Here is a 12,322-nt window from a genome sequence, read left to right on the forward strand (position 1 = left end):
CTTCAGATAATGCATGCTAACACGAAATCCTGTTATTCTAGCAACTTTCTAAGTTTAGAAAATAAATATTTAAAATCTGTCCCTATTTTTGTAAAGATGTCCTCCAGAATATGGGCCAAAAATGTGGACATTCTGCAAAAAAATAAAGACAGTCTAGAGGTATGATGTATAAACGCATGAAGTATCAAAGACTACCAACTCTTCTATTGAAACAGTAGACTATATTTATGGACACCTTGTGAGGGAGACCTGTGCTGCACAACGTAGGATTTACTCGACCAAAACAGAACCTTTTATCACTATTTCGTTGTTTTTTATTATAGAAATTAGAAACCTGTTATCACTGTTGTTGTTCCGTTGATTCTTATTATAGAAATCAGAAAACTATTTGTCAGCTGTAACTTTTACAAGAAAAGTACATTTGCCACATTTACTGTACCATATTAATCCCGCCTCCTTGATGACTAATGTTCAGTACTCCTTTGCTTTGGTCTATTCAAAGGTCTTACAGTGGCTTACCGATAGGTTGGATTGCCTTTCCCTAGGTTTTGGATCTACTAGTGACTGAATCATGGTTTTGCCTGGACCTTTTCGAACTGCAGTTTTGCAGTCGGTAAGTGATATCGGAAAGCTGCACCCAACCGTTTTTAACATCGCTGTAGGCTTTTTTTAAGGTACTGCAGCTCTGAGATGCGCAAGCTTTAGGCCCGGTTAGAATGAATTGAAGAAGCAAGGACACTGGGGCATTCTGTTGGGCGACCTTCATGAACTGAAATGTTAACGTGTGGTCCGTTATTACTTTTTTATGTTAGAAAGCAGCTATAGTTACTTCTGCTGTTGTAGAAGTAACCTTTCATTAGCGTGCAACCTTCTTGGTATCTCCTGCTTTTGGTTGCTAGAGACCCAGCCATTCATACCTGTCAACCTCTTAGAGCAAGAAATCTGGACAAAGCTATAAATAAAATTGGTACAGAGGAATAAAAATAGGGACATTTTTTAAATAATGCTCTTACAAACGTAGAAAGTTGATAGACTAACAGGTTTTGCATTAACATGAATTGTCTGAAGGGTATTAAGTCTGAAACTCAGATGTCTCATTATTTTCTAACTTCAACCTTTAATGAGTTTCCACGAATTTGCCAGAAAATCACAGTTTTATGAAAAACGGATAAAAAAATGAGGCAAAAATGTGGGCATTCTACGAAAACCTATACAGTTGAGAGGTATACGCCATGTGAACCCAAGATAAAGTGTTAGCATACTACATCTAATTGTTCTTGCTTTTGGTCTTCTAAATTTGCCCTCTTGGGGTTTGTAATTTTGTGCCAGCAGTAAATATATAATTAGCATTACTGACGCGAAATTTTCGTCCGAAATGCATATTCTTGTTTATTCAGATAGTTTTGTTCTTTTAGACTCGCCCATTAAAGATCAAGAATTGATCAAACGTATGCCATCACTTTGGAAATTCTTTTTAGCGTTAATTCCATAGTAGTAACATAGATAAGGAGTCCGTTCCAGTACCTAACTGTATCCTGTTTAGCACTGTGTAGAAACTGGTGCCTAACCTGCCACTCTAAGGCAGAGACCCTGCCTGTCCTGCAGGGGGTGATGGTCCATCACATGATGCTTATACGCAGAACCCCCACATGCACAGCTGTAGGTATTTTAGAGACCTACCAATTAATATGCCTTTGGAACGTTGGAGAAGGAGGTTGGGCAATCCCACTTGAGTCCTTTTGTTTTTATGTCATTTTATTTTTCTTTACCTAAATAAAGGAGAAGTTTAAATGGTGGGTATCAGTCAATCTAAAGTGGGTTGTAGTTTGTGGATACTTAGCATAACTGGTGTTTTTGATTGTGGGGAGCAACATTGATATTCCTGTTTGATAAAATGTGCGGTTAGTATTTTCTGTAAATTAAGGTACAGAATGTAGTATTGAGTTGGTATGATCAGCATTCATGCTTTTGGTGAAGTATTTCTATTTTGGGGCTATTAAAATTGCTGTGTAAAGAGTTTGTGATGGTGGGAGAGTGGAGAGAGTATTACTGAAGCTGCACAGATGAAACGCTATTGTTTCCATTGTATAAAAATTATGTAGGCTTATGCTTGCATTTACTAAAGACCGCACATTTCCTGGCACTTGCACCTAATGTAATCTAAACTTTTTTTATAAGCTGAATGTTTCATAATGTTAGGTTTTCAGAGGTCCCAGATAAGGTCAGAAAATGATTACAGTTAGTGGAGTTTGGCTTACTGGATTATGTGCCCAACTGTCCATAAAAGAGCCAGAGTGGTGACACACTTTTATGTCATATGAAATTTCTCATGATACCTTTTGGAAATGGAGGTTTGCAAATATTTTCCTCAAGTTTTTGTTTTCTATTTCTCTCTAGCTTATCTTTTATGCATCTGCTGTGGGGATTTTCTTTTGCCCTTTTTGTTTGAATTTTATTTGGTACAAATATCTAAGGTAGATGTTCATATGGCTTTTTATAAGCAATGTTTCATAGTTTAATAGAGCATCCATTTTTTCCTGTATTAGTGAGGTCAGAAGAAAACAAAAGAAATCTGTAGGCAGTGGAGTCAGGTTTATTGGCCTCACTAAGTTGTGTGTCATTGTAGATTTAGGAACCTTGCTGCAACAGTTTTATATAGGTTCATAGGTTCATACTAGGCTATCTGCCCTAGGGCATTTATAAGCCTAGCCAGAGTGTGTTTGGCTTTCGCCACCCATTTTAAATGAATTTTGCTATGCCCTTTTTCGAGGTTAGTATACTGTGCCTCTGTCTAACAGTGACACAGAAGTGATACCCGGGGTAAACCTACGATCTCCCATCCACTCATCAAGATTCCTCTTGAAGAGAGTCAATGAGGGACTCTGCCTAACCTGGACTGGGATTTTATTCCAGAGTGAAGGGAGCCTCTGGGTTATGAATCTGTCCCTCCAGCATGTCCTATTTATTTCATTGCTGAGGTTCAAGTCTCTCGAGCGTAGCTCGATGGGATTTGGATTTTCTGAGGTGCAGCATGTCCATTAATTCCAGGTTGGACATGGCTTTATACGTCAGGCACAGATAGCCTCTGAGCAGGCGGTATGCCACTGAGTAGAGCTGGAGTTTCTTTAACCGGGCAGCATATGGCATCTGTTTGAGCCCTTTGATCCTCTTGGTGAGGTACTTTTAGGGTCTTTCCAGTTGCTGCAGGTGTCTGGTAAGGTACATCCCAAAAGGGGCATTGTACTCAATTATGGGCCTGATGAGGGATGAGTAAAGAGGCACGATGACCTCCTCTGATCTAGATGTGAATCCCTTGATGATGAGGTGGGCTATATAAAATGTTTTTCTAACCACTTTGGCCACGTGGTTTTCAAATGAGAGATTGCTATCAACTTGGGTCCCCAGGTCCCTAATTACTTCTTCTGTACTTAATGGATTACCACCTATGTGGTAATTTGTGGGCACTTTGTTTTTGCCATAGGGGATGACTATACACTTTTTGGCGTTTAGCTTGAGGCCATGGCTCTGGCACCAGTTGTCTGTTTCTATGAGGCCCTTTTGTAGGATGCTTGTGTCGGCTGGAGAGTCGATTATGGCGCCTAGTTTGCAGTCATCTGCGAACTTGGTCAACCACAGTCCTTCCGTGTTGGCCTGTACCTCCGAGAAATATATACCGAACAAGAGAGGTCCCAGGACTGAGCCTTGTGGGACGCCACTTGTAACTGGTTTGGAGTCTGACATGGCTCCAGCAATTCTAACCATGTGGGTTCTGTCCTTGAGCCAGTTTGCAACCCATCTAGTGACATAGGGGTTTATATTTAAGCTGGTGAGCTTACCTATAATGCCCGAGTGGGGTATTGTATCGAAGGCTTTTGCGAGGTCCAGGTAGGCTGTGTGGACCACCTTCCCCTCGTCAATGGCCTTGGTGACTGTTTCAAAGAAATCGACCAGGTTTAAGAGGCAGGATCTGCCCTTAATAAAGCCGAACTGGGTAGGATCCAGTGTCTGTAGGTCCCAAATATCTTTTTTTATGAGGTCCATGATGATCCTTTCCATAGCTTTGCAGACCAAGCTAGTCAGGCTTTTGGGGCAATAGTTTCCAGGATCTGTTGAGGCACCACCTTTGTGGAGAGGGACCACTGTTGCTGTACGCCACTCTTTGGGTACATATCCTGTAGTAAGGCTGAGATTGAACAGTAGTTTTATGTTTGGGTTTAGCTCTTCTTGGAGTTCATGTAGGACGCAGCCCGGGACACCGTCTGGTCCCATTGATGCTGTGTTTTTTCCTTTGGAGAGGGTGGCTCTTACCTGAGCATCTGAGATGTCAGGGGGGCAGCACTCTGCTGGGATACATATTTGCCCTTTTGGTGGTGGTGGTGGGGGTTTGCGCTGAACCTGTCAGCTAGGATGTTGGCAATGTCTGTGGGATCGGTGTATTTTTTGTAATTTTGGAGTAATTTTCAGCATATCTGGGAATTCCCACCCAGGTTCCTAACATAACTAAAGAAAGCCTTGTGATTATCCTTAGTGTCCTTTGCAGTTTTTCTCTCTAAGCTGGCCTTAGACGATTTTATGAGTGCACGTAGTTTTTTGCTAATACTGATCAGAGATGCCTTCCCTTCTTGGGATTTTGCTCTATCATGTAGTAGCTTCCTCCTTCTGTTGTATAGTTTGTTTATGGCTGGGGTCCACTAGACAGGGCACCTGCCTTTGGAGGATTGGGTCTTGGTTTTATTTGGGATTGCATGATCCATGCATTCCTGAAGGTGTTCATAGAATGCGTTTATAAATTATTCTGCAGTCTGGGCCGTATTTTCCACAGGCCCGGGGGCTTTGAAGGATTCCACCTCGGTTTTGAGGAGTGTGAAATTTCCTTTAGAGAAGTTTTTCACTGTAGTTTTCTGGGTAGGGAGTGGGGTCGGGATGTGAATATCCAGTGAGACTAGTTTATGGTCTGATCTTACCAGTGAGGGATACACTTCTGGTCTGGAGCATTGAGCCCCCATGTTGGTGATGATCAGGTCCAGTATGTTTTTCCCCTCTTGTGGGAGTGGTAACAAGTTGTTCCATAGCATTTGAGTTTATAAATTCTAGGAACCTTTGGGCTAGGGTGTTGGAGCTAGAGTAATGCTCCCAGTCTATGTTTGGGTAGTTGAAGTTGCCCAATATAATGGTGCTTGGAGAGACCTTCATATTTTCCAGAGTTCTCAGGAAGGCCGAGTGGGGTTCCTGGGTTTGGGAGGGTGGCCTGTAGCAGGCTGTAAACTGGAAGGCAGTTTTACCCACTGTTAGTTGCACATGGATAGTCTCTGATGCTTCGTGCTGTGCCACCAACCTGGAGGTGTGGGTATCTTTGACGAATATTGTTACTCCCCCTCCTTTTGTGGTTCGGTCCAAGTTTTGGGGCCGAAAAGCATGGTATGAGGTATAACCTGGTACTGCTGGGGTGCTCTCGGGAGCCTTGAACCAGGTTTCTGTTACTGCACAGATATCGATGTTCTCCATGCTAAGGAGAGTTTTGAGTGCGTGCATCTTGAGGTTTAGACTTCTGGCGTTGAGTAGCATTACTCTTAGTTTCTTATCCCTTGTGATACCTATGGAGGTGGGTTTGTCTATTGAGCCTTGCCTAAAAAGGCACTATGGGGTGGCAAGAGCCTTTGCCAATATCCAAAGCCCAGGGTGACAGGTGCAAGCCGTCCCTAGCGAAGCATCGTGGCTTGTCGAGCATGTCATCCCAGGCTGACAGGCATTGGATCCCCTTTGAATGACACCATTACTTAAGCCAATTGTTGAAATTGATCATCTTGTCTTCATATTGTGGCATCATTCTTGGTGAGGGTAAGATGCTACTCAAGGTCAGGGTCATACCGGCCTGGGCTACATGCTCAGAGAGCTCCTCTGTCTCTTTTCATGTAGTCCAGGGAGGTATGTCTCAGGTCATTCACACCAGCATGGACAATGACTGAGTCATATTTGTACTTGCCTTGGAGTGACCTGAGTGCTTGTGTTATGTGGCAGATCCTAGTGTCCGACAGGCAGCTCACCGTGACCTTCTCCTTGTTCAGCCTGGTGAGCGGGACGTCAGTGTGCCTGATGATAGTCACCTATTACAAGTGTATCAGGTGTGTTGTTTAGCCTTAAGGGCTGTGACTGTTCGGCACACTGGCTTTGTGAGCTATGTGTTGCACGTGTTTTGTTTTGGAGTAGCGGTTGCTTGGGTGTCTGCTTTGGAGGTCTCTGCTGCTTAGGCAGATTTTTATTTAGAGCCTCTGAGTGTTTTTGTGTGTTTGGTTTGCTGTCGTGGTAGGTCTGTGTGAGACTGGAATTGTAGTGAGTGTGGTTTCCTTCTCCTCCTGACTGGTTACGCCAGTACTGAGTTGAGAGAGCTTAGCCTCCAGTTTGGCTATATGGTTGCATCTCTCTCGTGTTGGAATTTGTTGGGAGGAGGAGAGGGTTGTCTGTGTACATGAGGCAGTTGTAACATTGCCTCAAGATTCCCAGATTCACCAGCTGGACTGGAGAGGAGATTGACAACTGACCTTTGGACATGCTAGAATAGTATTGGGAATTCCTTTATAATTGAAAAAAGGGCCAATGAGGAACAAGGTACTCAAGGGGAGTTTGTGAGGGTGTAGTGCTTTTAGTTTTTTAGTGCTGACTTATATAATTGCTTTAGTGAGCAAGTGCCAGGCTTTAGAGTAGGAATAGGGTGTTTATTATGAGAACTAGATCAGTTCTAAGGGAAAAAGTGAAGAGCAGACTTTGTGGAACCGAGAATGGTTTAAACCCAATTAAGCGGAGCTGCCCGGCGCCAAAGCGGGTTTTATACAGGGGGGCCTTGAAAGAGCTAGAAATTGGCCCAAAACGGCCAATAGACTACCAGATTCTTGTGCTGGGAACACTCCCCCAGGGATAGATAGGCAGCTCTAAGCTCCCCACTGCCACTGGTGAACAAAGAAGCCTCCCTTTATCCAAGAAAGGAAATTGGCAACACAGGAAGTTTCCAAAAGTCCAGAATACAGCAAAGTCTGTATTTGGACTACTCTGGGTCAGGAAAGATGGTAAACGAGGATAATATCCCAGGAAAGAGTTGCATACCTTCGTGATGCCTTGATAAAGGAAGGTTTAGAAACCATTTTACACAGATGTTTGTGTTTTGTGCCATTTCACAGGGCAAACCATACATACAATCAGAACAAAGAATTGACTTCACTTCGGTGCCAAAATAAAAACTCAGTCTTGTAGAATTTGGGTCTTGCATGCATCTGCTGTTACATTTTGCTCTTGTCCTTAACCAGAACATTTGTGAATTTTGGCAGCCTTTGGTGTAATATATAATTCTTTCAAAGCCCTCTTCTTTCATTTTAAGATTGCCTGCTTAAGCGATAGGGTCATGAGTGAGCTGAAGACTCTCCCAAGTTTCAGTGAGAACAAGGCGTAGAATCTTTCCATGAACAGGACACATACCCATTGAGGGATGCACGTGTGCACACACCTGGGCAGGCATGGGTTGGACGGTTTAGAGATTGACAGATTACCTGTGGCATATTATGTTAGATGTGGGAAGAGACTAGGACACCCAACAAAAGTCTACATAGGTGTAGAAAACACGGACTCTACACAAAAGGCACCCTAGCCAAGAAATGAACTGGAGAACCAAGTGCTGTGAGACCGTAATGCTAACTGCTGTATTAACTTCTGTCAAGATGATGTTTAATTTTTACTTGCTCCATTTCAGATATTTAAAACTTGCTTGCCAGTATACTTTGAGTTGTCACTTTTTAGTCACACTTTTTGTCTCTGTGCACATATATTTTTTTGTATTTTAACCTGGACCTACAGTTACGTGTGATGTGGTAGTTTTCAGTGCTACAGTCTTGCATACTGTTGTATGTTGTGCTTTTCTCTTTGGCCCTGTGCTGATGAAAGGTGCTCTGAAAGATTGTCACAGTTAAGCATAATTAAATTCAGTTTGTTACAAAAAATGAACATGCAAAAAGGCATGCATAGTTTTGGTGGGTGTGGTTCTGAGGTGCTTTGCACTGATAGCATGCTCAAGTGAAACATCACCAAGATTGCAGGTGGAGTGATGGGGGGGCTTGGAGAGGAGCAGTGTGCCAGGTTTCTGCATGTCACTCGGGGAGTCCTTTTGAGTGCTTGATTAGCTACTTTTTGTAAGGGAAGGAAAAGGTGACAATTGTTAGATGTGTAAGAATTGTGATCCAAGAAGAACGTGCTGTTTGCTCTTCACAAGCATATGAGGCTCTGTTGAGATTGTGAATACTTGTGACTGAGCTGGAAAGTCAGTCAGGACTGGGTTTGAGGAGCTGCAGTATTCATTAAAGAGGATAATGATTTGTGGGTTGGGAGGTGAAGGAGCAGAGGACAGGCTTTTGGAAGCAGGAACTTCCCCTTATTACGGTCTGTGACTGCATGTGAAGCAGGTAAATTTATGGATGCAGAGTTGGGAGAATTTAGCCAAGGACAAGGATTTGTGTAGGAAGAAATGAGGCAAATAAAAAAAAAAGCTGCCAAACTGTGTGTGTGTGTGTGTGTTTACACTCTCCCTGAAGTAGGCTGGTGACTAGTTCAGGATAAGTTCCTCTGCCTTGAGCTCAGTGAATGCCAGGGCAGGCTTTGACTTTTATATGATGTGTAATTGTATTCAGTGGGTAGTCAGAATGATTAAATTAGTTTTGGTACTTGCAGTTTCTTATGCTTGTGCAATGAGGAAAGCATCTTTGTGTCTTTTGAGGTATCCAAGAATGTTGAAATAAGGAGATGCTGGTGCTTAAAGTGAGGAACAACTGTAAAATTATGTTACCTTTTGTAATAGAAAAACATAACTTTATATGGTTTGTGGTCATGTTTTGCACAAGTTCTGTGAGAGATACTAGATTTCTAGAACTTTGCATCTCAGAAGAACTGCACAGTCCATTGACTTGACCTTTTGTGCATCTTCCTTGTGGTTTGCAGTAATAAGTGGGAACGGTAAGCACTAGGTAGCCTATCTACCACAAGAGGAGTAGGGTTTCTGGCCCAGAAATAGTAGTTTGACTGTTTGGGCAGTTTTCCATCTCTCTCAACTTTCTGATTTAAAAGCTTGCATTTACACTTGTTTCCCACCTTTCCTGTAACTAGTCTAGTCCAGATACAGACTTGCTGTATCCATAACTGTAAGCATCTGAGCGGTGCCAAAGTCTGCTCTTCAATTTTTCCCTTAGATCTACTAGTTCTCTCCTATCCTGCACTTTTACTAGCTTATTAGTCAAGCACTTTACCAGACTTCTTGCAGTAATTATTGCAGCACACAAAAGTGCTACCAGCACTAAACCTTCTACAAGAAAACCGATCCAGTTCCCTGTGCTTTCTCCTATTAAACTGGTGAACTTGGGCATTCTGAGGCAATGTAGCAACTGCCTCATGTACACAACAACCCTCTCCTCTTACCTCCAAACACTCAGACTTGCGAGAGATACACTTGTATATCCAAACTGGAAGCCACAGACTCTACAGCCAAAGACCAGAATAGCTGGTCAAGAGGAGAAGGTCAACACTTGCACCACACCACATGGAACACATAGCCCTCCAGAACACACACCAGCACTGCCTTCACATAAAAACACAAACCACACACCCAGTTTCGCAGAGGCTCTCAGTAAAATTTACCCAAACAGCAGAGACCTCCAAGGCAGAAATGCACTCGACCAACACACTAATCACGAGACACACAACTCTCCTAAGCAGGGTGCCATTCAACCAAAGCCCCTAAGGCAAAACAGCATGGCCCAACACACTAGTCACAGGTGACTCGATAGTGAGGCACACTGATGTTCCACTCACTAGGATGAATAAGGAGAAAGTAGCAGTCAGCTGCCTGTCAGGTGCCAGGATCTGCCACATAACGCACCCACTCAGGTCCTTCAACAGCAGGTTCAAATATGACTCGGTCATTGTACATGTGGGTGTGAATGACCTGAGATGTACCTCCCTGGACTACATGAAAAGAGACCTGGAGGAGCTCTCGGATTATGTAGCCCAGGCGGGTATGACCCTAGCCCTGAGCAGCATCCTACCATCACCCAGAATGATACCACAGTACAAGCAGAAACTGATTTGATTTCAACAATTGGCTAAGTTTCTGGTGTCATTCTAAGGGGATCCATTATCTGTCTGCCTGAGATGACATGACTGACAGACCTCGATGCTTTGCCAGAGATGGCCTGCATCTGTCACCCCTGGGCTTCCGGATACTGGCCAAGGCTCTTGCCACCCCCTATAGTGCCTTCTTTAGGCGGTGTTCCAAAGACCAAATTACCATCATAACAACTACAAACAAATGCAGTCTGAACGTCCTGCTACTCAACGCTAGAAGTCTAAATCTCAAAATGCACTCGCTCGAAGCACTCCTTAAAATGGAGAACATGGATATTTGTGCTGTAACAGAGACCTGGTTCAAGGCAGCAGAAAGCACCCCTACACTATCAGCCTTATAACTCTTTCCACACCTTTCGGCCCCATAACTTTAACCGAAGCACCAAAGGCAGTGGTGTTTCCATATTCATAAAGGATGCGCACCCCTCCAGACTGGTAGCCCAACATAACACATCAGAGATGCTTCAGGTGCAGCTAACATTGAGTAAGACAGCTGTTCAGGTTGTAGCCTGCTATAGGTCCCCAACCATGTCCCAAGACTCGCACTCCATGTTCCTAAGCACCCAGGGAATATTAGGGTCCAATCTAACACACTCATACTAGGTGACTTCAACTACCCCTCCATTAACTGTGAAAACTACTCGTGTACCAATACACTTGCCCAGTGTTTCCTGGAGTTCATTAATTCCAATGCCCTGGACCAGCTCGTTCTTGCCTCCTGTAGAGGTAGCAACATCCTTGACCTGGTCATTACTAACATGGGCGACTGTTGCTCTACACAAATAGTTAGCTCTTACCTGGTTTAATCCGAACACAAACTAATCACCTTGGAAATCCACCTCCACCTCCCGCAAAGGTAACCGCCATGAATCTCCAAAGCTAACATTGGGCTCCTAAAACAGAGATGGCTAACTTCATGGCACCCATGCAAATGGAGAATAGTTGCATGACTGCCGAATCATACACCAATGCACTGTGCAAACATGTACACAAATGCATGGATCTCGCCATACCCAATAGAACCAAGGTGCTCTCCTCCAAAGAAAGGAAGCCAATCTGGTGGTCCCCTGCCATAAACAAGTCTACAACAGAAGGAGGAAACTGATGCAGAATAAGGTGAAGTCCCAAGACTGAGAGAACTCCCTTATCAGCCTCAACAAAATGTTGAGATCCCTTATCAAATTCTCTAAAGCTAACTATGAAAACAGAATTGCAGCAGATAGTAAAAGACAACCACAAGACCTTCTGTTATGTAAAGAATCCCCCCCCCCCCAAAGGACGAATCACAGTACCAGTAGATTGCCAGGCACCCAGTATTACCGCTGCACTGGTTAAAACAGCTCTGTCCAAGGCCAAGAATACAGCTTCTATGGGACCTGACAATATCCCTGGCTGTGTTCTACATGATCTACAGAGGGAACTGGCATCTCACTTGTGTGCCCTGTTCAGTCACATCCTGACCTCAGGCTTTGTCCCTACCGAATGGCACACTACTGCAGTCATCCCTCTCCACAAAGGAGGAGCGAGTACAGACCCTGGGAACTATTGTCCCATTAGCCTGACTAGTCTGATATGCAAAGCTATGGAATGCATCATCGTGGACCTAATAAACAAGGATATAGGGAATCTCCATACTCTGGATCGCACACAGTTTGGTTTTATAAAGGGTAGATCATGCCTGCTCAACTTGGTCGACTTCTTTGAGTTAGTCACCAGAGCTGAGGATGAAAGCAAGGTGGTTCATACAGGCCAAGGCCTTTGATACCATTCCCCACTCAGAATTACAGAAAAACTCATTAAGCTAGGCATCAACCTCTATATCACTAGGTGGGTTGTAAACTGGCTCCCAGAACCCACAGTGTGAAAGTAGCTGACTCCCAAGTCAGACTGCCGACTAGTCACAAGTGGAGTCCCACAGGGTTCTGTCCTGGGTCCTCTCCTGTTTGGTATCTCCTTCTCCGAAGTCCAGGCCAATACGAAGGGACTCTGTCTGATAAAGTTTGCAGATGATTGCCAGTTGGAAGCCATTATTAACTCCCCAAGTGATGATGACATTCTACAGAAAGGCCTCACTGAGACCAACAACTGGTGTCAGAACCATGGCCTTAAGCTCAATGCCAAAAAATGTGTCATCATTCCCTTTGGGAAAAACCAGGTTCCCATGAAT

At 43.8% G+C, this 12,322-nt stretch overlaps 1 protein-coding gene across 1 annotated transcript in view; it reads left to right on the top strand.

Annotated features, from left to right (window-relative positions):
• Window positions 1–469: 469 nt before the first annotated feature.
• Window positions 470–12,322, top strand: part of NDUFV2 (NADH:ubiquinone oxidoreductase core subunit V2) — a 311,308-nt gene continuing 299,455 nt past the window's right edge. The window contains exon 1 of the mRNA XM_044066534.1: window positions 470–613. Coding sequence (XP_043922469.1) covers window positions 572–613 — 42 coding nt within the window. The 5' untranslated portion in view covers window positions 470–571. The remainder of the gene's footprint in view (window positions 614–12,322) is intronic.

The sequence above is a fragment of the Protopterus annectens genome, chromosome 3.part1 (genome assembly GCF_019279795.1).
Source record: "Protopterus annectens isolate FY-2018-M chromosome 3.part1, PAN1.0, whole genome shotgun sequence".
In the NCBI taxonomy this organism is placed as follows: Eukaryota; Metazoa; Chordata; order Ceratodontiformes; family Protopteridae; genus Protopterus; species Protopterus annectens.